Source organism: Panthera tigris, chromosome B3, assembly GCF_018350195.1.
Source record: "Panthera tigris isolate Pti1 chromosome B3, P.tigris_Pti1_mat1.1, whole genome shotgun sequence".
NCBI classification, from domain to species: Eukaryota; Metazoa; Chordata; class Mammalia; order Carnivora; family Felidae; genus Panthera; species Panthera tigris.
The window spans coordinates 115,320,197-115,347,448 of NC_056665.1; the positions used below are offsets into that span (position 1 = coordinate 115,320,197).

Below are 27,252 nucleotides of genomic sequence, written 5' to 3' on the forward strand. Positions count from 1 at the left end.
TTCTTGTACTCTGGCTCTTTGTAGGATGGGGAGTTTACCGGCTTGATAGAGATTTTTAGAAATAAACCGCCACGAAAGGGTGGGTTGAGTGGCAATCAGTGTAGTACCTTGCTATCACTGGACATTTAATGCTAGTACTTTTACTGCCAGATAGCCTGTAATCTTCAGCCGTTTATGAATGTCCATTTTCCAATCACTCCGCAACCCTCCGGCACACATTTTTGCAGGTCATTCGAAGGTTCGAAGACAACAGCGATGAAAAAAATAACAATCCCTGTCTTAAAGAAAGAAGCTGGCAGTTTAATGGGCAAACAAATGAACGTGCCTTAAGTACGACCGTTGCTCAGGAAACAGCTCCCACGTGCCATTTGCCAGGTGAGTCAGAGAAAAAGCCTCACCTACCGAGTACTATTTGAGATGCCATAATAGTATAAAATACAGGTGACACGGGGTAATATTTCCCAGGCTAGCCCTGAAATCTTTCCATCTGCCCCTGCCTCTAGTGCCACCGAAACGTTCGTAGTTGAATCCTTTGTTATCTTTCCACCTACTGAAGTCACCCCTGAGTGGTCTTCAGAAGAGAAACACCAGCTCTGCCTTTCAGCTGCTCTAATAATAGGCCCATGGGGTCAAATATGATAAAACAAACAGAACCGGAATGGTGGTTCTCAAGTCTGTCTTCCACACTGCTGAAAAGTTATTCAAAAAGCATAAACAATGAGATTCTCTTGGTTGGCTTTGTTCTTTGCCTACAGTAGTGACTCCAATTTTCTTAGCAAGGAACTTCGGGCCCTTTGTAATATAGTATGACTTTGGCCTGCATTTTCTACCGCTCTTCTTCACTCACGCCATACTCCATCTTGGAAGAGATATTATTCCATGAGTATTGCATGAACTTCCACATCTTCAAAATGCAGTTTCAGGGACACCAGTAAGCCTCCCTTACTCCACAAGCGATATAAATTCTTCCCTCCTCAGAGCTGGAGTAGCCTTTGACTAATACATATCACACAGCACTATCACACTGTATTACCAGCCTTAGTGTATGAAGTCATTGTTGCTCCGAATAGCATAAAAGCAAAATGAAAACAGGAGAGAAGGAAGGATACTTCAGAGTTTGAATTTGAACCTCGGGATTTACTTTTTGGTTCTGAGGCTGAGGAAATTAGTCAAACCTCTCCACCCCCTTTTCCCTAAAGAAGCATCACATGAACTGATCCAAGAGAGTTTGAAGTGATCAGGACAAGCTTTATTAAAGGGAGACTGAAAATTCCTCACCCCTATTTCTCCAATCTTCTATCACCCCAATCTGTCCAAGGAAGAGACTTCTTGCAAACTGGGGAGCATTTAGCCTGAGAGGTTAAGTCAAACTTCCCAGGTGGGGAGTGCTGGGGAAAAACTATGTAGATTCATGGGAAAGAGTCTGGAACAGTTATAGAGTGCAGGAGAATTTAGGATTGAAGGAATGGCCTTATAAACAATGTTGCTATGTTTTATGAATAGGGTCTCCTTCAATGTGATTTTGTTGTACTTTATTTTGAATTGTTTGACTTTTGCTGTTTGTTGTATATTTGTTCATTTAATTCATCTCTCTGCAGAGAAGGAACCAGATAGGGTCATGAGATTTCTTACAGGATGTATTGTGAAGGATGCAAATTTTGCATATAGCTTTCCTTCTTTCCTCATTCACTTCCTTTCAATATTTCAGAACTCATAGAGCATCCAGGTTAGTTCCGTATTATTTCTCCCACTTTCCCTCATATCCTAGATGTGAAGGGCACTCCTCTAAAGTCCAGGCCTTTTCCTACCTTCTCACTATATAAAACCTCTCCCTACTGGATCAAACACCAGTAAATGCTTACTGCATTAAGCTAGTAGTTAATAATGGATTAAGTCGTACACATATATTCTAGGTAATACTGTAGCTAATAATCTGCTACCCTTTTTAGATAAAGCATATATTCAATTTAGGTAAATATAGGTCTTCAGTCTCTCATTTGTTCCGTTATTTAAGTAAGCATCTATGAGATGGCTCTGAAGGAGCAACTAAATAGTAAAAATTACAAGTATGCTGGAAGATTGTCAGGGAGCAAAATTTGGAGCGATGGGAAATTTAAATGCCTAACAAATAATATTAAATAGGTGGTAAACTCCATTGTCTGTGTTTAGTGCTCACCTTAAACATTACTACGGTATACCTCAGTTTCTCTGTTAAATCCAAATAAGTGATATTTGTCACCCTTTTTATATTTCTTACAAAACCCACAAAATTCTTCATCAGTATGGGCTCTGTTGCCTTCTCAGAAACACGACTCAAATCCCATCTGTGCTTTCAGTGTTCATCAACAGTCACAGTGTTGATTCAGCCATCCCAACTGTCATACTTCCAAGGGGGAGGATATGAAAATGCACATCCAGGAAACAAGGCATCTCCACCACCCATGCTAGTCTTTTAGGACTCATATGTTTTTGATATGTAGGCAAGTTATGTTTTCCTCCAGTATTTGCTCTACCATCACTTAACTCGTGCCAGTATATAGGAGCATTCGTATCAAAATGACCAATCTTGAGAGCTTTAGCACTAAGGTTAAGTTTTAGAACTGTGGCCAAACTTAATGGCTATGGGTACCAAAAGATTAGTTACTTCATGCATCTTTGTTTGCTTTCCTAATTGACACCTAATATCTAAGTTGATTCACTCAAAAACCTTACAAAGTTTGGAAGAGCACGATTCCAGATCCATTTTACAGATGAGCGCTTTGAGGCTCAGAAAAGTGAAGAGGCTTGTACAAGGTCAAAACTGTGTGAAGTAGCACAAATGCCCCGACTAGAACTAAACATCTGTAGCATTTGACAATACTGACCATCTGATTCTTGAAATTTCCTCCGCTTGTGGCTTCTGTGGATGTTTGGCTCTCGCGGATCCTCGCCAACTTCGAGCCTTATAAATAAAAACTTCAGCCTTAGAAATCGTAGCTGGAGTCGTCAGCCTATTCCAGTTTTCTTCTGTATCTCAGTGACTCTCCAAGTCTAGTGTGCACAGAATCCTTGCGAGAGCTTTTCAAAACACAGATTGCTGGGCTACATCCCAAATGTCTGATTCAGTGGGTCTGGGACGGGACTTGAAAACTGGCTTCTCTAACAAGCTTTCATTCGTGTGATCCTTCTGCTGGTCTGGGGACTACTCTGTGAGAAACACTGCTCTGTCCTTGTTCCCACGCTCTATCCTCTTTCCCTAGGTAAAGTCAATTATCACATTGGCTTCAAATTTTATCACACTGTGGATGACTTCTGGCACATTTCCAGCAGCATAAATGGTTTTCTAACACTTCAAAGTCAACATGTCACAAAGATTTCTTTTCCTTTTTTTTCTTTCTTTCTTTCTTTCTTTCTTTCTTTCTTTCTTTCTTTCTTTTCTTTCTTTCTTTTTTTGTCCTTCCCTCCAGTCCATCTAATTTCTCTGGCTATAACCACAGTGGCTGATAGTTGGCTACTCAGCTTCCAATCCAGTCAAATGTGAAATCAGTTAAAAGGAAGCCTTTGACATTATTCAGCTAGGAAAGAAATTGTTTCTCCCTTAATGCACATCTCTCTTGTGATAGTGATCATTAACATTATAGTTTTAGAATTATTCCTGTTTTTGTCTTATTACTTTTTACAGAATATGAACTATGGGATGAATGTGACCATGTCTAATACACTTCTGTCTTCCCTGACTTCCTTTGTAGCCCTAAACCACAGTCCATGACTTTTGGGAAAACAAACAAAATAGCCGCAGCAAAGGTGACAAGAACTTCCCGTACCATGCTTTATAGCGAAGACTCCCCAAGTAGTGATTTCTAAACCAAACACAAATCTGCTCTGCGAAGACTCCCCAAGTAGTGATTTCTAAACCAAACACAAATCTGGAGAAAATCCAAGGTAAGTCTCCTGTACCAAAAAAAAAAAAAAAAAAAAAAAAAAAAAAGTGTTGGAAATCTCTTCTGTACAGATTAATGAAACCAAAATATTAACAAAATCCAAAGTTAATTACATTGTCTCAAAGTGCAGTATTAGCTAGATTACAGCAAATTTCATCATGGAGAGCAAATCAGGAAAACTCTAACCTTCCAATTGCCATGGGACTAAAGCCTATCTGAAAGCTTTCTAAATATTGTCTATTAAACTAACTAAGGCTTCCTTTCTGGGTAGACGATTGTGTGCTTTTGTGATATAAGTCAACGGTGAAATGGGATTTTATCTATTGAAATTTATGTTCAAAAAAGCTTTGTAGAAAAACGTCTATTGAGAATTGTAAAGACAAATGTTTGAATAAAGAGCAAGTAAAGTGTACTTTTATCTCAAGATAAATTTTTTGAAAAGGAGACCATTTAAAAATGGCCTATTTGTGTGTTTTAAGTGTTTGAGTAACATCTTTGTCCACCACTGGTTTAAAAAAAAACGTGGGGCGCCTGGGTGGCTCAGTCGGTTAAACATCTGACTTCAGCTCAGGTCTGTAGTTTGAGCCCCGCGTCGGGCTCTGTGCTGACAGCTCAGAGCCTGGAGCCTGCTTCAGATTCTGTGTCTCCCTCTCTCTGACCCTCCCCCTTTCATGCTCTGTCTCTCTCTGTCTCAGAAATAAATAAACATTAAAAAAAAAATTTAGGGGCGCCTGGGTGGCTCAGTCAGTTGAGCAACCCACTTCGGGTCGGGTCATGATCTCATGGTTTGTGAGTTCGAGCCCCGCGTCAGGCTCTGTGCTGACAGCTGAGAGCCTGGAGCCTGCTTCTGATTCTGTGTCTCCTTCCCTCTCTGACCCTCCCCCACTCATGCTCTCTATCTCTCTCTGCCTCAGAAATAAATAAACATTTTTAAAAAAATTTTTTTAATTAAAAAAAATTTAATTAAAAAAAATTTTTAAAAACACAACAGTTAAAAATCATTGTACATATAAAGTTTCCTGTAAATCAAAACATAGTATGCATCCAATAAAACTAAAACTTGACACTCAAAAGTGAACCTACTTCCTAAAGTAACCACTGCAGTCAAGTAACACTGTTTTTCAAATTTAAATTTTCCCAGCTTTACTGATATAGAACGGAGATAGAACATTGTATAAGATTAATGCATATACCATAATGATTTGATTAAGGTACATATTGTGAAATGATCACCAAAGTAAATTTAGTTAAGATCTATCACCTCACATAGTTACAAAATTTTTTTCCTTGTAATAAGAATTTTTAAGATCTCCTACAACACTATTAATGAGACTATTAGTAACACTATTTTGAATAATCCCTAAATCATGAAGGATATCAAAATAACAATTATAATTCACATGGCAATTAATAAAAAGGAAAAAACATCATATGACAGATGACAGAAAATAAACTTTTGACTTGTAATGAAGAAGAACCAAAAAAAAAAAAAGTATAGAAATTAGTGAAAATAAAAGCTAAAATAAAAGAAATGGAAAACAAACAAAACCAGAAAAATGGATTAATATAAATCCAAAAGCTGGTTATTAGAAAGAATCAATTCAAAGATTAAAGAAAAAATATTTAAATCTGTTAGGAATGAGACAGAAAACAAAAACAGAGATCTATAAGAAAGTAAAAAAGATTGCAGGAGAATTTCAAGTTCTATTACCATACATTGAGCAGCAAGAGAAATTGATGGCTTTGTGATAAAACATAAAAGTCAAACATCCCAGTTACTGAGGAGATTGGAAATTTACCATTAAGAAGGACTAGACCCTTGGCTGTGATATAGGAAAAAACATTCATCTTAATTGAGTCCAGCCATAACTATCTTTCAAAAGTCCAGTGAAAAACTGGTCTTTCTAGCAAACAGCAGTGTGAGTAGATTGGGCGGGGTTTAACAACAGTGGAAATAAAATATATTTTACTTACTTCTCAACATCCATCACAGCACAAGTTCTTTTTAAAAAGGATAGCTGGGGTCTGGGTGACAGCGGCCTACAGGTCCCCTACTGTCATCCAGAATTCTCAGGCTTTCTGCAGAGATTTGAAAAACGGCAACAAATGGAAGTATCAGCATCTTTAGTTCAGCATCCTTGGCTGTGGAGTAGATAGATTCACTTTTACCTGAGAACCCTCTACAAGAACCATTTAAAAATGCTTGGAACTATATAGTGAATAATTACACATAGTTCCAGATTGCAACATGGGAACCTTGATAGTTCATGAGGCCCTTTATTTCTTGTTCTGTTTACCTGGATTTTTGTTTCAATTTATACCTTATGTGGAAAAGTACAAAATTCAGAAAAATAAATCAGAAACATGAGAAAGCCAATAGAAATGTTTTAAAGTACTTCTCTTTAATCAGTTTTGTATCCAGCTTCCTTTGATTTGTGGAACTTATTATTTTGCAGAGTATTTTAATATTCCTTATGATTGGGAAAGAATGCCAAGACGGTATATGCTGTTGGGAAGATGCGTAGGCTGTGCGGTGATTGAGGACGCCTGGCACCATTTTCTGCATAGGCTCTTACATCACAAAAGAATACATAAAATATATTCATAAAATTCATCATGAATTTCAGGTGCCATTTGGGATGGAAGCTGACTATGCATATCCGTTGGAAACTGATTTTCGGAACTGGATTTTCCATTGGAATCATGCTTCTGGGTGATCATGTCATTCTTCTTTGGGCATGGGTGACCATTTGTTCGATAGACACTACTGATGTCCATAGCAGTGGTGACATTCCTCTCAACCCTTTAAATCTGATCCCTTTCATTGCTGGTTCTCAACATCATGATTTCCACCACATGAACTTCATTGGAAATTACACTTCAGCATTTACATGGTGGGATAGAATTTTTGCAAGAGACTCTCAGTTTATTGCCTACAATGAAAAGGTGAAGAAGGTTGCAAAAAAAGACTGAGTAAATATCTCTTCTAAACCTTCCTGAAGGTACTTTTCCTGAATTGAAGTGAGTAGCTAACATTGCTTCTGGGGAGCAGAAATGAACAAGCAGAAATGAACAACGATACAAAAGACATTAACAACCTTGAACTATCTTCCTAGTGGGAACTTTTTCTACTCTACATAAAAGTTCTGTGTGTGTAGAAATAAGTAAATAGATATCGAAGTACGATTTTCATGAGGAAGTTTCAAAGGCCACGTTGCTAACCTTACAGAAAGGTTTGAAGTAATGGAAGAAGTATTCATCTATGTCTTTCCCCCAATAACACCATATTCCTGAAGTTGAAATTGGTCTTTAAAATCTTTTAAATATATAGTGGTCATTTCAAAAACTCTTAGCAGGGTGTTAGTCTCATATTGAACTTTAAGCATCTTTTAGAATTTGCCTAAACATCAAAGTATCACGGGTTGAATCACATCAAATGACAGTGTGAGTGAGGCTGCTGAACCAGGAAGAGCCAGCACCAAGAACCTCCACTCTTGTCCTCAGCTGACCAGTTTGAGGGAATTCTCTTTGAGAAGTCCTTTTGGATTGCAAAGTACTACTGGTTTCCATAAACGAAGGCCTTTCTGAATTGTTGTAAGTGGAATAGTTTAGTCTGAAGGTTTTCGGGTTACTTGAATTTTTTTTTTTAAATTGAGCTTTATTTCTGCTGTTTACCCTTTCATTTTTGTAGGTTAAGTATTCATTATACCTAAAACTATATCTTGAAACATTGTGAACCGACTTGCTGTATTTGCACTTTGAACTATTGAAATAAATGTGATTTTTTTGTCTGATTATCTTGTTTCCAATTTTGAACATCAGCTGTCATTTTTATTCTTATAAGGAAAAGTACAGAAACCATTAAATTATTAAATTTTGTAATAAAAGGAATAATTCTTTTTAAAAAAAGGATAGTAGGAAAAAGGACAAGGTAGGAAATAGGAGACTAGGAGAGAGGATAACATCTCCCTTGAAAGATACTTTATGGTCTTATACTCATTATCTAAAAGAACCTCTACTTAGCACATCCACAGAAAAGCCAGATTTATTTAAAGTCTGAAATAAATTTCCTGACCCCCTAAAGTAATACTGAGATAGAGAAAAGCTTTTAATACTTTCCCCACGTCAGCAGTCTGTCATTCACTTTGTTCTAGCCAAGACCAGCTTTAAATGAGCCCTGTAGTAATGCTGTTAAATTTCCCTATACTTGTACTCCACCACCCCACCCCCCCCGCCCCCACCTGCAGCCAGAGCCAGATTAAAATACACTTGTTTCCTGTATCCCCAGCGTCCTGAAACATTGTATTCCTCCTCTAGTCAGTTCTTCTTGGGGACTGTTGTATAGGTAGTTTTACTGGTACTTTAAAGGAATTTGCCATTTCGTGAATTCAAGGGCCTTTTCCTTCTGAATGTATGATCATAGGGCTTATATCAACTTCCTCTGACAGTTGTGTAAAAGTTTCTGAAAGCATCTGAGTTCTTACGGCCAGTCCTTTGTGTCCTCCATGGGAGGAAAGCTTTTTTACTGTCTCTATATATTGGTGTCCGTCAAACAAACAAACAAACAAAAAATACCATTTTCTGTGCAAACCCAGAATTGATACCCAGAGAAAATATTAGAAGGACAAGGGGAAGGATTGGAGACTAGAGCACTGAGGAGAAAAAGAACCAAATTTGAAAACAAAACGTAAATGCAGAAGAAGTTGGCATTAGGGTGGGCCGAGGGATGGGGAAGCTGATGTTAAAGGGCTAATTTGTGGAGGCTTCTGTGGCCAGGCAGATTGGGTTACAGGGAGTAAGTAGGTGCCGGATGGAGAGGAGCTGTGCAGGATGTAGCTGGTGCCCCCAGGACCAGACAAGCTTGAAAACAGAGGCTGAGAATTGACACAGAGGAAATGACACAGAGTTAACAATCTCACTAGAAAAGAAGTGGAGGAGAAAACACACAAACTTTAAAGTTTATAAGAAAACCCTGAGGGGAAGAGTCTGACATTTCTGAGTAACCAAAAAGTTGGGGAGGGGAGGGATCAGAGAGAAAGGGTGGAGTGTGGGGTGAAAAGGGTCTGAAGAAGCAGGTGGGAACTAAATTGTGCAGTGGCCTTCGAGTATTTTGGATGGAATCCTAAGTGCAATGGGAAACTTCTAGGGGTTTTTAAGCAGAGGAGAGACATGTTTGAGATTTGTTTTTACCAGAATCTTTGGTCTAAGACAAGCAAATTGGAGGGAGACACAGTGGCTAACGAAGAGGGCAGTTAGAAAGCTAATGCAGTGGTCCAAGCAAAATTGGATGGTGGTTTAGACTACAATTCAAGGAACAGTGTGACAGGCTGGGAATGGTCAGTACGAGATGGAGTAAAATGTGTAAAGCGACGTGCCACTGAAATAAATGGGCACAAGGACTATAGGGTACCCAGGGTCATTTGACATGGCTGGAGATGGACCATTTTCCTTTGCCTTAGATAATAGTTGCCCAGAAAAGCGAACTTAAAACTTCCTTTTCCATAAAGTGGTTTCTAATTAACCATTGACCTCAGATACAAAGTTTGAAACACCATCGCACTGTGGTTGAGGGTGGATTAAAGTTGTGATATGAGAGAATCACTCCCCATTAACTACTTGGGGCCCTGGGGGGTATATATTGCCAGACCCCGCAGGCAGTGGAACTAGCCATAATTTTAACTAGTAATTTATTATGGATTAGGAAACCAGCTAACCGAACTTGTTAGAAAATTATATAAAATAAAACTGAAGACTTTTTGCACATGGATTTGGTGATATTTAGTTGTTTGGGTTTAAAAAAAAATCTTGTTGCTGCTTCCGTCCTTCTTGGTTATTTTCTAGATAGTTCAGATTACCTTTGGATATCTCAGTCACGTCTGTATGTTTGGGAGTAAAGGTAGAAATTAGAGGGACAGAGAGCCCACTATAGTAGTAATGGTAGTGTATTCACTATGTATTTTATTTTCTGTATTTTGATGTTTTGACATCTGGGGCCTTGCTGACCCAGAAGGGACTGCTCCTCCCAGGGTTAGCCGGTTTTTACAGAGAGTAAGCAGCTGACTCTCTCATGAGCCTACTTTTCAAATACAAACCAACCAACCCGGAGCCTACGCTCCTTTGTGGAGCTCTCACACTCAGGGTCATTTATACACATGCCCTAAACACCCCAAGGCCAGGTACCAGAAAACTAGGAGAGCTCCTCTGCCACACAGGCCACTGCAGTTGTTCAAACTAGCCAATCCTAACCCTATATATCTGGTCTTGCCTGTTCCTTCCCATGCAACCATCGTGAAGGTTCTTGTCCATACTTCCTCCCTTTCCCTCTGCCTTATGCCCAATGCTAGTACTTCCCTGTATGGTCCCCATGGCATGGTGTGTCCCCTTCTCTTGGGAACTGTGCGTAACGAACTATCTTTTCAATGTCAGCGGTCTCCTGATCTTCTGGCCTTACTATACCTCAATTATTCTATTAATACCCAATATCTAAAACAGGAAAACTACCAACCCTTTCTGATTCCCTATCTTCTATCTGCACCCAAATAGGCTTCTAGCAAACAAATTTTCCATGAAAAAGTTATTCATTCTTCTACATTCTTCATTATTACTCATTCTTATATATTACTTATTATATATTGTTTTCCTCTTAAACACACAAGGCAAGAGCAATGTGATGGAGTATAAGGAGCACAGAAAAAGTTCTGGTCTGGCTTCAAATCTTGACCCCTATCCCCCATACTGTGAAGAGCTCAATCTAGCTACTGGAAGATGAGAGGCCATGTGAAGAATCAAGGCACCCTAGCCAATAGCCAGCACTAAACGCCAAAACAAGGCCATTCTGGACTACCTACTTCTGTTCGACCATCAGATGGATGAAGCTGCATGTGACCCAGGTGTTAGCAGAAAAAACACTCTGAAACCCACAGAATATTACTAAACTATTGTGGTAACCCACTAGGTTTTGCAGTGGTTTATTATGTAATTGACAACTGACATATCTTCTTAGCTCCTCAAGGTAGAAAAGCCATTCTGTACACACAACGATAGACTAGTCCTTGGACTTCAGGTCTGAACTTTGTTTAAGCCATGTGACAGAGCAATGATGACCAAGATAAACTGCCTTTTCTCTTTATACCAAGGTCAGCTACATGCAAAGTAACTTGGACCAAAGGTCAATATTCAGTTTTGACAAGTCCATTCTCATTCTGTGGCACAAACCTATTTCTGCCTTCCACGTATCTTGTCAGGCTTTGGGGGAGTAGAGAGGGTACAAATAAGATAGTAAATGTTGGTAACTGTATGTGCCCTTATCCTTATCTCCTGTATCAAAGCTAAGCCCCAAACTGTTCATTTAGATTTCTTCCTTTCCTCTTTCCATTGTTCTGTCAGAGATGCTATGCTGTTAGAAAAATAAGGACGTATTTATTCAATAGCCTCCAGAATAATGTGGAAAAAATATTGTAAAGGTTCACTGACAAATGCAACAAGTTTTTGTTGAATGCCAATAGGGCTAGGCGGTTAGATCTACTTTTACTTCATTTGCTATACCTGGTATCAGTAGCAAAGCTTAGGAGAGATTATCCGCTATTTTAATGGCTTCCTTTACACATTTAATCTCTGGTGATATTCCCTAGGGACTAGGGTTTCATGTCCATGTGTCTTCCATTCCAAGTTGCAACAGGGCATCTATTTGATCTGAGAAACCGACAGCTGTTCAGATCCAGGCATCATAAGATCAAAGTAGAAAGGAAGCAAAATAAGGTTCATAAGGAAAATAATCTTATAGGAACTAACATTTTAGCCTGTGGGTAAAATGCACATATATTCAGGAATAAGAAACTCGTATTCAAATCAGCATTGCAAATACAGAATTAAATTGGAATTCAATTCAGAAATCTATAAACTAGTAAGAAGGGTCATCCCATTTGCCTGTGATTGGTTAATAAATTTAATGATTACAGTAAATACAAAGTTCTTTTGTAAATGACTCTGTTAATGATTGTCTTGCATTTGAAAACACACTTCAGCCCTCTCCCCCTGAAAAAAGAACATGAACAGTATGGAAAACGTTTAGGAACAAGACCTAATGTTTGTATAACTTCTTTAGACACAGCAATACTTTCTTTATAATATAGGCTGATATGGTCCCAAGTGCATCAGGTAAGCAGACCAAGTGCTTTGTAGTATGTGTGTGTATATATAAACGTCAACATCAGGCAAGAGTCTATGGCAGTTAAGAACCTGGTTCCGATCAGAACAGAATTCCTTCAAATACTGTCCTCCTTCTGATCACAGTTGTCCTTTTGGATGTGAATGCTGGTCTCAAGATCTGCAGACAAAAGAGGAACAGCAAAAGGGGCCTATTCCAGGACAGTAACCAAGTCTAAAGCCATTATAGGTAAGAGGTTGAGAGCTTCGTAACTTAATCACCTACTTCTAGATGATGTTAGCAAAATACTTTAACATCAAGATCCCCAACAAATACTCCCCCACGATCAGATAATGAGCCATTTCAGCTTAGAGTGACTGTATCTTATTTATCTTTGTATCCACCACCTAGTGCATACTAGACGCTCACCTGTTGAAAGAAACAACTCTCATCCGTCCAAAGATAAATTCTGACTAAAATTGACTAGAGTAAAATCTTTATTGGCTCCACGTGAGATTACATGAATACCACTCCCCCTCCATACTTGACAGCCTAATGGTTATGTTCCGTTTCTTTACATATTCCGTTTAAATTGCTATTTACACAATAAAAACAATGTCCAACATCAAAACACACACACACACTTCTCTAGTTTAAAACTACTGGAATTTGTTTCAGAAGAGCTTGTGTGATTGAATTTGATATTAGAGCTTTCACAGATGATTCTGTGGGATCTCCCAGTTTTGCCCAATGGCCTGCAATACCCTTCAGCTGTCAGCTCTTCCCGTCTCTGTTCAAGGCCCAAAGACAGAAGATACAAGTGGACGGAGATAGAAAGGACATTGTCTATGTTCATGTAGTGGATACATTCAAGTCACAAATATGAGATGGAAAGGGCACTTCTACAATAGACTAAGTCTTTGATCTGACTTAGATCTCAGATCTCAGTCAGTTTCTCTCTCTGAGCTTGGATTTTCTCATCTCTAAGATAGATTAATCCTAGAATCTTTCTGGTTCCCTTTTGGCTCTAATGTTCTATGATTGGGCTCTAATTTATTTACTAGCTGCACACACTGAATCACTAATAACATTTTGCTGGCCAATCCTTAGCAAATCAGAAGCCACAGAATGCTCCACTTCTCATTCCACATCCATACTTGGGCAGAAGCTCACAGTTCGGCCCTAAAAGGCCCAAGTGAGGGGCGCCTGGGTGGCTCAGTCGGTTAAACGTCCGACTTCAGCTCAGGTCATGATCTCACAGTCCGTGAGTTTGAGCCCCGCGTCGGGCTCTGTGCTGACAGCTCGGGGCCTGGAGCCTGCTTCAGATTCTGTGTCTCCCTCTCTCTCTGCCCCTCACCTGCTCATGCTCTGTCTCTGTCTCAAAAATAAATAAAAACATTAAAACAAAAAAAAAGGCCCAAGTGAAATTCTCATTTTAGACTGGAGCAATGCCTGCATGTGATTTGACTATTCAAGTTATTTAAGAATTTAAACGCCACAGAGCATTGTTTACTGACGCTGCATACTGGAATGACCTGATGAACTTTATTTTACTGCTGCCTGAGTCCCACCCCCAGAGATTCTATTGAGTTGGTCTAGGTGCATCCGGGAACCAGAATTTTAAAAGCTCTCCAGATGATTCTAGCCTAAGAAAAAGAGGACAACTATTGGCATAGAGCAGCGATTCTCAAAGTTCACTGTCAACCAGTCACCTGGAGGGATTGTTACAACACAGATTACTCAGTGCTGTACTGTTTCTGATTCAGCAGGTCTGGGATGAAGCCCAAGAATTTACTTTTCTAACAAGGTCCCCAGTGATGCTGATGTTTTGACACTTTGATAACCACTGCGAATAACAAATATCACTGACAGTGGCATCCAATGTCCTGAGTTAAATCCTGATTCTACCACTACCACCTATGTAATCTTAGAAAAGTAATTTATTATCTTCCCTTTGGTGTCTTTTTAAACAATACTTAGATCTCAGAGTTGTGAGTCATAAACATACAGTGTACCAATCAGGATTTAGTACACTATCTAGCAGAAAATATGGTAACAAGTATTAATTTCCTTTTCTATTGTACATGGCTAGATGGTGTGAATAATTAAGTTAAATCAAAAGCACAGATTAAAACTTGGCAGGAAAAGAAAACAGAGACAATGGAAGCAAATGATGTCTTATTAAAATTATTCATATAAGATGATAAATACAGAAGTGTTTTAAGTATATTGTCTTAAAATACTTTCATTCAATTTTTAAAACTTGTACATAGTAATTTAGGTAGCAGGAATATTAGACACAATCTATAAAGTGAAAGATCTATATAGATCATGAATTTTTTAAATGACCTACAATGGACTTCAATACTTCATCCAGAATAACAGTTTTCTAGAGAATCAGAAAAGTTGAATGGCATACTTGCCTAAAACTTGAATCATGGATCTTTTAATGCTGTTTAATTCCAGAAAAAAACTAAATTATTAAAGTGCATAAGAACCCCTATTATTAGACAAAGCAAAACTTCTACCAACAAGGGGATAAGTGTCCTATTTATTTTGAATGTCTCAAGGTCCTCTCAAGAGTTGATGTCCAAACCCTGAGATGAGTCCCGGGAGGTAAGCAGGCCCTTTGCGGAAGCTTCTGCACCAGCCTCCAAACACAGGGCGGGCACCCAGCGTGGTGCCTCCACAGCGGGACTGGTTGAGGTGAGAACTGGAATCCTGTCCGTGCTCTCTGTGGGCCCTACAGGTACAGTCGTCTAAGTGAGTCTCAAAGGTACTGAACAGTTCAGGTCTAAGAGCCTAAGTCCTACTGCGATTGTTTAAAGCAAGTTTCTCCTTAGAGCAATGGTTGGCCCAGAGGAAAGGTCTTACTAAGGTTTTTATTTTTAAAAGACTTCCCTTTACACTCTGGCCTCATGTCATTATGTGACAGCTTTCTTTTTTGGAATTCCTGAAAAAAAAAATGTGATGGCTGCCTGCACATTTCTGTTGCTACATCATGTTCTGAGTTTCTTTTTCCATTTATTGTTTTCAACTGTTACTTAACCTGATGATATACTTTTAACTTCTCATCTATTTATGAATTGCCTTAATTAGACTGTGAGCTCCTCAAGGGTCCTCAATTTGTCCCCTTTCTCCAGGGAACTTTCCCAAGTGTTTTGAGTCTCAGGAACTGTTCCCTTTTGCTGTCTGCAGTATAAATTTGACATTCTTTGTACAAGTGTCTTAACAAAGCTGGTGTTGGGGCGCCTGGGTGGCTCAGTCGGTTAAGCATCCAACTTCGGCTCAGGTCACGATCTCGCGGTATGTGAGTTCGAGCCCCGTGTCGGGCTCTGTGCTGACTGCTCAGAGCCTGGAGCCTGTTTCAGATTCTGTGTCTCCCTCTCTCTCTGACCCTCCCCCCATTCATGCTCTGTCTCTCTCTGTCTCAAAAATAAATAAACGTTAAAAAAAAAAATTAAAAAAAAAAACAAAAAACCAAAGCTGGTGTCCAACCAACAAGTGTAAAATATTGACTAGATTATCCACGCTAAAAGTCGGACATGGCTGGTTGCCTCAGGGCAGGTGTTCACACTATTGCTGCGGGATCATGTAAGGCCTGTAGCTGATAGCCAGTATATCTGGAGGGCGGAAATGATTTCTTTTTAAGCTAGAAAATCTGTCTTGGTTCAGCTCTCCTTAGGGCCTTAAAACCAACATTCAGTAGCACATGAATGGACTGGTTCCTATCTCATTAATGTCTTTGGTATTCCTGAGCATCCATTCATCCATCTCCTTCTCTCAAGGTCTCCCCATGAAACATCCACCAAACTTCCCTATCCACTAAGATAAAACTCTTTTCTTCCCCTTCCCTGCAAAATGGTTTGTTCATTCAAAGCCACAGCCGGTGTTTAGATCCTCTCAAAACTACCTGTGATCCGAACTCTCTCAACTGAGTTGTAAGCAGAGCTGCTTCATGCCTGTCCTGACAGAGAGCGGCTCCATCACTCAGAATTTGCCTATTTCTAGAGACCAAAAGTCTGTTAGATGGCCTGAGAGGGTTCAGGTGCCACCTTGGAGGCACCGTCCTTTTGCCTTTTAGAGTTTTCTCACTGGTTTGGTTTGGCCCCATGACCATAGCCCTGACCACAATCATGCCAGCTGATCCTTTAACAGGACTGTGAGGTACCAAAAAGGTCCCTAGGGCAGCCCAGAGACCAGTCAGATTTATCTTTGCATTTCAAAGGTTGGGGAACACACTGACTTACGTGAAGCTGGATTATGGCATTTTACCTCCACTCCACCACAGCTATTGTAAGAAGAAATATTGTTCTAAGATTTTTGATTAGTTGGTTTGGTCTTCTCTTTTTCTTTTTGGGCATCTTTGTAAGGCTCAGTCCCTCAACTTCTGCTACGTATCGCATTCTTCCATTCAGAACATCCCTTATAACAGAAACCTGAAACCACAGAGCCGCTTTCCACTTCTTTAATTCTCCACGAGGCATCACTATTATACTGTCATATATGGATGTGTGTGTGTGTGTGTGTGTGTGTGCATTTGCTTTTTTGAAAAAGCAAAAATGCTCTCCTCACCATCCTGTGTTTGATATAGGCACCCAAGTATGTAGTTAGAAATTAAATAAAGGCCACAAAAACTTCCCAAGGAAGATCATTAAGGAGAAAAATCCTCTCTTCTCTTGCAGCACACAGCTGGCCTTTGAGGCATGCCAGCTAAGGAACAGGTGTCACCCGTGCTGATGGAAAGACTGGACCTTTCCCTCTTTGGGTTGTAGCTGAACTTCTATTGGTGGTCCTAGCAAAACAGATTAACTCCCCATTTGTTCCAAGCCAAGTCGTCTTCAAACAATGCCTTCACTCTCCCATTAGAATATAAGGACTTGGAGATTTGGGTGGCGAGGTCCTGGCTAGGTAGCAGTCTCTTAAAATGAAGTGATGGCTACGCAGAGAGGGAAGGATATGGGAGAATGGCAGGGGAGGAGGGTGAGAGGGAGAGAGAAATGTATCTTCTATTGGGAGCACTGGAAGACAGCAAGGTTTTCAAAGTCGTTGCCGGTATCTCATGAAGGCCCATGCTGCTACCATGGTGAGGGCAAACACCGGCACCAGCACCAGAGCTATGGGGATACCACTCGGCTCCCCTTCACTTCGATGTCCTATAGGCCCATTCTGCACCTGTAACTGGAAGGAGAAGAAAAACATTACTCTAGTGACCAATGTGTGTTTACCCCAACTGAAATGTCCAGGCTGACACATGACCTGGGTCCAGACCACCCAAAGCTGTAACCTCCAAGAACTATCCAGCGGGAGCCCTCTCTATTTGTTCCAGATTGATACATCAGCATCATCAATTCTCTGGAAATAAGTCTGATGGGGAGGTGTTTAACCTTGCTGTGCTACTGACCTAAAAGGATCCGAAGGTAAGCAGGTAACCTCTTTCTGTTTCTGTACTGCCTCCACCAAGCTCTATGTCTATCATATTAGGACAATGAAGACATGAGCTGAAGCCTATTGATCCTGTGGGGAAGCTAGAAATTATTGGGCGGGGGCAGGGAGTGTCGACCTTCCTAGAAATGTTTACTTAGAAAGATTTCCAGTCATCAGAAAACAGTAAGAGCAGATCTGAGCAATGTTAACACAGGTACGGTGCCATTTTGGGAAATACTTTGCAATTCCCAAAAGGCACCCACTCCCTCCTAATTCGGGGTCATGTCCTTCATCTCTACTTTCTAGCACTGGGCACAGTAAAGATGAAATTTATATGAAACAGAAGTAAAAGACTCGGAGGGAAATAAGGAAAAAGAAAAAATCATATCCAAGTGGTAATAACCTTCCACTGCCTAGGCATTCCCTTTTGAGGCTGGTGGCCTTTCTTAATATTAACTTTTAATAGCTAACGTGCAATTATGAGTCATAGTACCATCTTGTTTCAGTTCAATGGTATCGACCTCCTCATTGCAACCAGTGAAAAGTCTGACCATTCCATCTGAAAGGCAACACCGCACAAACTACCTTTTCTATCCTCTCTCCCACCTACCTCTACATCTTTCACTCATTTCCTGTTGAGATTTCCTGAGAAGGCATGCCAATAGTAAGATATGGTTTTTAGGACTAGGCCAATTCTCTGACCAGAAATTTTATCAGGAGTTATTTATGGATGTTTCCTAAAATGTGAACTTTGAAAATCATTTCCCACATGCCTTCAAAAAGCACTAATCATACCTGAAGTGTATACCTGTGTTCGTTACTTGCCTTTATCTATTGCGCAAAGCCTTCCATGCTTTAGAAACAGAAGAGCCAAGGCAGAAACAGCTGATTACCAATACTGTCGCTTACGGATCTGTTTTCGAATCCATCACATGCAGATTCTGCTTGCAACCATGGCTGTTTTCTCAAGTGTCTTTCATGCCTAGCCCCTTCCAATTTTGAACTATCTCCTGTTAGGCCCTTCTTCAGGCTCTGAAGCCTCACTCAAGAGCTGAGTGAGGCAGGACAGCATTAATTTAAGAGGGAGTAACTTTAAAGGCACACTGAACCTATGCTGTAAACGCACTCTGAAGTCCTTGGTGCTATGGAAAGAATTAGGTCTACCTGGCTTCTCCACCCATCATCCAAATTATAAAACACTAGGAACTAAGAAGTGGATGCAGGGATAGGTGCTGCTTTGATGAAACTCTGAAATCCATTTCCTTTTTCCTGGAGTTCCCCTTTGAGCATTATAGCTTTGGTCAACAGTGTCATCAAGATGGTAAGAAATGGGGTTCATGGTGGTGATAGGGAAAAGCACATAGTGGGTATCAGAAAATCCACCATCTTTCGTTTACACTTTGAGTTTCCTTAATAAGTATGTTCAAGGGCAGACACAGGCTTCCCTCCCTACTAAAAATAAAACTGATGCTGGTTGTATTTTTCCCCATTTATTTAAATTTTGTTGTCACGCTTTATATTTAAGGCACGTCACCTTGAAGCCAGGACCTAGGCTGCAAGCGTACTATTTGAATTTCCTTTCATGATAAGCAGAAGTCCCTGAAGACCCCTGCCTGTGCCAGACAAGCTCTTTAAAAAAGTGAGAATGGGAGGGGGAAAAAAAGCCAAACGCACTACCGAAGAGGCTTTATTCCCACAAAACCTGGTGCCAGCTTGCTGGCTGCAAATAACACCTACCCTGTGCTGTACTCTTAGGGACACAGCATAGCCTGCGTTACGAAAGAGGTCTACAGCATCCTGGTGCAGCAAGTTCTTTAGGTCTTGGCCATTTACCTGTCAAAAACAGCAAGAAAAGTAGTAAGAGGGGGAGAATGTGAATTCTCTTAAGTCAAAGATTTACATTCATGTGACTGGACATTTAAAAAACTACAGAGCAAATTCCAAGGGCTAGGAGAATGGGAATGTTACGTAGAACTCAGAGTAACTTTTGTCATTTTTAAAGCTGTGTTTTCCTAGAACTGAGGTTCCATGGGCCATTTGAAGAGCACCAAGGTTAAAAAAAAAAGTCTCTCCTTCACCTTAGCTCTTACTGCCTGTCTCATTTTGACAGTTGGGTTTCTGTTACAGTATTTGTGTGTCTTCCATGAGCATCAGCCTGCTTCCCTACAGCCGACATGGTCTTCCGAGTTATCCTCTATCCTTTATATTCCTAATCCTTGGCATTGCCAGCATCAACTCCAGAAATATAACTTGATGAAACTCTACAAATGTAACTCTACGAAACAAACCTACTAGCCCATTTTATTGGTCTTGTTCAATTGTGAACAATTTCCCTTGATTCCATGAATACTCCCATCCTTCTCCAATTTAATAATTTTACACTATTTCTTTGATGATATAAAGTCCTAAAAAATGTTTCAGTGTAGGTCAGTCCTACCATTTAAAGGTGAGAGGTGACCGGTGGTAGTAATACCTTTTAGCGTCAGGAGTGACAGTGTCCACAAGTGACATCTATCCTATGCTGTACTCAGTGACACAGCATAGCCCACTCTATGCAAGATTTACACATCTTTGGTACATGTTGGTGTCCGCAACAGCAACAGCACCAAGAACACTTAATGTATTTACTTGGTAGGTTCTGTGCTGTATGCTTCACATATACTACGTAATGTACTTTTCACAATAATCCTATGAGGTAGATACCATTTTTATCTTGTCTTCACAATGAAGAAACTCTACCCTAAGTCATAGTAGGTATAGGAGCTAGGGCTAGTGTTTTTAAATACTGGAAGGTTAAAGTGCCCTTGCAATTTACTGTTCCTTCTGTGCTATTATTCTTCCACCTTGACTATTCTTTTTTTGTTCATTTATTTTGAGAGAGAGAGAGACAGAGAGATAGCACTAGTAGGGGAGGGGCAGAGAGAGAGAGAGGGAGAGAGAGAATCCCAAGCAGGCTCCGTGCTGTCAGCAAGGAGCCTGATGTGAGCCTTGATCCCATTAACCATGAGATCATGACCTGAGCTGAAATCAAGAGTTGGACACTTAACCAACTATTCTCTAACTATTGTCAGCTGAAGCTCAAGCCACTGACTTATTCAAGCCTCTCATCTCGTTACTATCTTCCTTCTCCAAGAGGTTCTCCATATAATCCCCTGCCAATGCCCTTGGTGAATTAATCTAACTAACAACACTTTGGTGTTACAGACTGTCTACCTTTCCATATTAACAGTTTCCTGCTCTATTCCACTTTAGTCACCAACTGGCATATGCCTTTGACTTCAGCAATGGGCATGCTTCAGCTCCAATATCTCAAACTCCCGGACCACAATTTATACTCCTTTCACACTTCATATTCCTCTACTCCATGTGCTCATTATCCTCATCAAAATCTTTTAACCTTTTTAGGCTTTACTTGCATCCTTACCCATCTAGGAGTTCTTGCTGTTATTTCAACAAAGCACTTGGTAAACTATTTGAATCCCTAGCCCCTATGATCTTCTGCCATCTTTTCAGACCTGTACAACACACTGCATTTACTTTCCTTGTCCTGAGTTTAATGTTCCTGGGGAAAAATACACACACACACTTTCCAGCACAGATCCATGCTGGCTGACACTTGCTATATCCTTATGACCTCTCTACTAACCTGGTGAAATCCCTAATGAATTCCCAGTGGCAGCTGTTCCAGACCATTCCTACCATCAAACCCCAACTCCAACCCCATCTCTTCTCTCTGCAGATTCCTTTGCCTTATCTTTCTTGAGAATATGGATAACTTTCCACACTCTCTCCATTTTCTTTCCACCTAGTTCCAAGTTTCATGACAGCCTCCCACTGCTGCTTTGCCCTTCTTTCTGAATTAGATGTTTCCTTTACCAAGGCTAAGCTACTCCCTAGTGCTCTTGGTCATATCCCTTCTAGCCTTCTTATAGAACTTAAGTGGTCCCTTGCTCCTCTTGATTCCTTTATTATTGCTCTTGGCTCCTTCTCAACTAAAATTATCCTCATTTACACAGAAAACAATATAAATATTTCTTGAACTATCACCCTCTTCCCATCTTTTCTCCTCTTCCTTTCATTGCAAACTTTGTTTGAAAGCACTATCCTCCACTTCTTCAGCAGCCATTCGCTCTTTATTCCCTGGTACTCTCGTAATATAAGGTGGGAGGAAAGCATATGCTGTCCTGCAGCTCAGCAGTGACTTCCCATTACCAAATCCTACAGCCCTTCCTGTCTTCAGACCTCCTCCCTTTTGCAGTTCTCTCCAATCTCAGCTTATGCATATGTAGCTCTCCTAGTTCTTGAATGATTCCTTTCCTGATGCCTCTTCCCTTCCTTCCTCTTTAAGGCAAGTAAATATTCCTCCATGTCAGTAGTCCTGTCTTCTGAACTTCTCTGCCATGATGACCTTTCACAATTTCACCTGTAATCTGCAACACAACTCCCAAATGTTTATCCTTATTTCTACTTCTGGATTTGCCAGTTTCTTGTTGGGTGCCTGAACCCAAATATTCTGTTAGATCCCAATCAATATATCCAACGCCTCCTTTTTTACTTCCCACAAAACCAGACTATCCCAACTTCCCTCTTTTTGCTACTACCATTCCTTCAGACTAAAACTCTGATAATATTTTTAAACTCCATTCTTTGTCAATCTTCACATACAACAGACTGTCAAATCCTATAGCCTAACATAGTATAATTCCTCATACACGATTTTCTTTGAATTGCCTCTCTCTTTAGGCTGTGGATGCTTTCAGATGAACTATCATGATCACCTTCTCTCTGATTCACTTTCCTCTAGGCCCTCCCCCACTCTAACCTATTCAAACACTATGTCTCCAGATCAATCCTCCTAAAGTACAATCCTATGTATACCACTTTACTGCTTAAAAACAAAAACAAAACTGGAGGCAGGGAGAATGCCTGATTTTTCATTCTGGTATGCAAAGTCCTCCAGGAAATGGCTCCAACCCACATTCCCAGTTTAATCTCATGTTATTCCTTTTCATAACTGTGCTCTAAGTCACATAACTCACTGTCCCTAGGACATAAAACATATATTCTTACCTTCATACCTGTGCCCTAGCTATTTCCACCATCTGAATACACTTCCCTTTTTAAAAATTCTATGTATCTAACAAGATCAGTCCTGCTATCTATAGTGTAGAAGTGAATATAGTTTTCTAGTTGATGGACTTTGATTTCATGCTACAAAGCCACCTTCTGATTAGGTGGGTTTTTTTTGTTTGTTTTTTTTTTTTTTGGTAGCCATGCCACAGGGAAAGAACTTCAGGAGTCCTAGAACCATCACAATGAATTCTCAACAACTCAACTTTCCAGTTAATTCCTGGGGGAGAGAATAGGTGTGAGACTGCTGATTATACTGAGAAGGCTCCTGTAACTACTCTACCCCATGTGATAACTGTATTTTTCATTGTAAGGAAATAAGTGTTTTCTCTTAGAGACAAATAATGAAGCAGTCATGTCAACAAATGCCAAAGATACCAGAGCTCAGTATGAGAGCCAAGTTTCATAGTGACATGAATGCAAGTGGGAGAACTGAGTCACTATATGACATGCGATGGCAGGAGTACTGAGGTCAAAGTCATCTTTGCAATCACAGCCAACACTAATTGCTAGGAATCACTGCATATTTATCATCATGTCTGGAGAGGTCTCTTCATTTTACATGTACTAACCTATTTAGTCTTCGCGATGATCCCATGAGTTAGGAACCCCCCCATGTTATAGATGAAAAACTTGAAAGGCTATGCAGCTTGTCCACAGGCATAAAGAACGGAAGCAGCAAAGCCAGGACTCAAATAGCCTGGCCGCAAAACCTTCACTTTAAAATGCAAAACCATACGGTTGCCTGGATGGCTCAGTTGGTTAAGCAGCCCACTTTGGCTCAGGTCATGATCTCGCAGGTTCGTGGGTTCAAGCACCGCATTGGGCTCTGTGCTGACAGCTCAGAGTATGGAGCCTGCTTTGGATTCTGTGTCTCCCTCTCTCTCTTTCTCTGCCCCTCCCCCACTCCTGCTCTCTCAAAAATAAAAAAACAACAACACAAAACCATAGAAATTTACATTGTAAATAAGGATTTTATTTCAGGAAATATCACTATCCATCATATTGGTGTTGTTCATTGAATTTTTACTGGTTTTACAGTTTCATTTGTTTCAAATGTTATACATTTAAAAAATTTTAGTTGTATAAAATATAAGTTGTTTATATATTTTTATTCATGTGCATATATTGAAGCAGCATTAAAATTTAAGAAGCTAAAATTTAGTCAAGTGCCACTTCATTGACAAGACCTTTCTAAAGAATTCTAGTAGATGTGAGTGATTTACTTTTCTGTATCTCCATACTATTTAGTGATCTTAAAGCTCAAAGCGAACTCTGTCCTATATTACATCACTTTACATTGTACTGTAAATAACCTGGAAAGGCTGTGTTGCAAAACTCATCATTATAACTCCTGTTATATCTAAAGAGTACTTTGAACAACACTTGATTAGAATAAATGTTACGTGATCTCCTGAGGTTTGCTCATAGACTGCACCCTGCAAGAGCCCGACTGACCTATTATCAGTATTATACAATGCTGAAAGGCCTGGACTCTGACAGCAGCTTTATCTGCCAGTGACTCAGTGTGTAACCTTGGTCCTCACCTGAGCCTCCTTCTGCCAATGGGGAAGAAAGACATTGGTAATATCAGGCAAAAGAAGGTGCTAGACAGGACACAGGCCAATTATACCAATTATGCCTTTCAACTCTCCTAGTTAAGCCTAAAGGTATTCTAATATAAAAGGACACTTAACTCTAATTACTTAAAAAACCAAAACAAAACCCACGGGGGCCCCTGGGTGGCTCAGTTAGTTAAGCGTCTGACTCTTGATTTTGGCTCAGGTCATGGTCTCGTGGTTTCGTGGTTTCGAGGCCCACTCTGTGCACTGACTGCATATGGAGCCTGCTTAGGATTCTCCTCTCTCCACCCCTCCTCTGCTTGTACTCTCTCTGCCTCTCTCAAAATAAATAAATAAACTAAAAACAAAAAACAAAAACAAAAAAACAAACAAGAGGCTTTTAGACATTCCAAGGGAATTTCTTTTTTAAACCATTTCTTTTTTTTTTTTTTTAATTTTTTTTTTTCAACGTTTTTTATTTATTTTTGGGACAGAGAGAGACAGAGCATGAACGGGGGAGGGGCAGAGAGAGAGGGAGACACAGAATCGGAAACAGGCTCCAGGCTCCGAGCCATCAGCCCAGAGCCTGACGCGGGGCTCGAACTCACGGACCGCGAGATCGTGACCTGGCTGAAGCCGGACGCTTAACCGACTGCGCCACCCAGGCACCCCTAAACCATTTCTTATCCTCAAGGTAAAACAGCCCCATAAAACAAATCATGATTCTTTGTCTCATGACAAGGCCACCTCTAATCCAAAGCCAAACTGGCTGTCCAAAATCTGCCTCCTCTAAGCATTTTTAGATTCTACCTCATACTAACCACCAAGTTCTGTAGATTTTACCCCTAAATGTACGTGGAGCTCACTCTTTGTCACCACCCATACTAATAAATGGAGGTTCTCGATATGTGATCCCAGAACCAGCAGCATTAGCATTCACTTGGGAACTTAAAAGCAATCCATGCTTTCACAAGCCATCCACGTGATTCTGAGTTTGAGTTAATTCTAATCTAAACTAACTGAAACAAACTTTAGTGGTCTCTACATCCAGCCTACTTACCCTATTTAATACATATGCTGTGCATACACAGATTTCATCAGTGATTTTCCATTTACCAAAGTAGTGATTTTCAAATATGAGTCTATTGACCCATCACAGAAGATAGTGAGGTCAATCCAGTGGGTCAAGAGCAGTATTTAACTTTAAAAAAGTGAAATTAGAAGAAAACATAACAGAATGTATCACATATAGAAGAGATATTATTTTCTTAAACTTTGCTTCAATTATGTCTGTATGCATGTGCATGTGTGTGTATTACCTACTATAGGTCATAACGTGAAACGTTTCAATAACACTTGCCTACAGTAATGCCTCTCAAAACTTATTCACATTTTTTATTCATACCCCAGGGATCGTGTTATAATGAAGATTTTGATTCCAGTAAGTCTGGGAGGGTTTCTGAGACTGCATTTCTAATAAGATCGCAAGTAATGGCCAGATGGTCCGTGGATCTCACTTTTAGTACCAAGCTACTCAACCAAGAAACCTAGAACATTGCTAAACTTGCTACTTCAGCTTCCTTAACTCATGGCATAGTTTTATTGAACTTGAGATATGGCAGATTTGCAACATGCTAGAAAATTTTGCTGACTGAATGTTCGGAGAACTGTAATGGTGGTGTTCTAGTTAACATATAGGGAAACATACATGTTTTTCCCTTTAACTATAGTTGTTAGCAGTCTTCAAAATGGAGTTTCCTATTTTCTGTCTTAGGAAATTAATAAACTGAGTTAAATTTAGTTTTCTTTGATGATTAACAATTTTGAATAGCCTGAAAAAAAATTTTTGAATTGCCTCAAGAGCTCTAACTATAGAATAATATCAATATACATGTATAAAATGTAGAGAAGAAATGGACTCAATTTAATAAGCATTGACTTCTGATTATACTCTGGATATTTTAATTTCTCGCCAAGATCCTGAAATGAACTCTTTCAGTCACCAAATTAAGAATTATATTTGACAAGAACAAGAAATGGAGCTGACTAGTGGCCCAATCTGTGTGTACCATTTTGTTATACAAGGGGTTTGGTCAAAATGGAATATTCATCTATTCAATGCAAAACTCAGCCACATCACCTTGAGCTCCTGAGCTTCATAAAAATGTAGAGTTGGCTGAGGACTGACTATTCTTGACTATCCACCTCCCTTCATTGAGGCAGACACACAAGGAAAATAAACCTAGGCAGTTTAATTTTTTTTTCAGAAAAATAAAATTTCCCCAGGTTCCCTGGTAACCTATACAAATATTAAATCACCTCACTATCACATGCACAAAATAAACTTTGGTGAGGAATCTCCATCTCCAGCCCTCATGTCAACCTCAGCTCTATTCCATCGGTAATATCTGTTTTTGTTTCATGGTGGTCAGATGCAATAGGGCCTTAAACTGCATGGTAAGTCATGCAATTATTTAATATTCCTTGAAAAACATGGGCATAATCTGGGGAGAAATGGAAAGACTGAATTGTCAATAATAATTCACAGGAAACCTAGATCCCTTAATGATACTTCTATTAGTTATCCAAAATGAATGTGCTAAGGAAGTGACTCCAAAGCCAGTAATCGAGTACTTAAGTACATCAAAGGGATAAAGTGAGTTACAGAGGAGACATAACCATTTAGTGGTTAATGCCTAACAAGTTAACCTAAGGACAGAAAGGGGATAAGATGGTGAGGCAACAGAAGCTTATTTCTTAAGGAACAGGGTCTAGAAAGAAGAATTTTGGAGCAAACTCCTGGAAGGGAAACTGGAGTCAAATAAGATAGCCCCAGAAAGAATAGAGAAGGGTGCCTGGGTGGCTCAGTCGGCTAAGTGTCCAACTTCAGCTCAGGTCATGAGTTTGTGAGATCAAGCCCTGTGTCAGGCTCTATGCTGACAGCTCAGAGCCTGGAGCCTGCTTCGGAGTCTATGTCTCCCTCTCTCTGCCCCTCTCCCGCTCACGTTCTGTCTCTCTTTCTCTCAAAAATTAACATAAAGAAATTTAAAAAAAGAAAAAAGAATGG

The 27,252-nt window shown here is 39.9% G+C and overlaps 1 protein-coding gene and 1 pseudogene across 1 annotated transcript in view; one reads left to right on the top strand and one right to left on the bottom strand.

Annotated features, from left to right (window-relative positions):
• Positions 1–4: 4 nt before the first annotated feature.
• On the top strand, positions 5–7,653 carry LOC122239648 (annotated as a pseudogene).
• Positions 7,654–16,518: 8,865 nt separating this feature from the next.
• The window catches only part of LOC102949960 (synaptojanin 2 binding protein), a 34,206-nt gene continuing 23,472 nt past the window's right edge, over positions 16,519–27,252 (bottom strand). Inside the window, exons 3-4 of the mRNA XM_015543370.2 lie at positions 19,231–19,326; positions 16,519–17,247 (exon numbers count right to left, since the gene is read on the bottom strand). Of these exons, the coding sequence (XP_015398856.1) occupies positions 17,107–17,247; positions 19,231–19,326 (237 nt within the window). The 3' untranslated portion in view covers positions 16,519–17,106. The remainder of the gene's footprint in view (positions 17,248–19,230; positions 19,327–27,252) is intronic.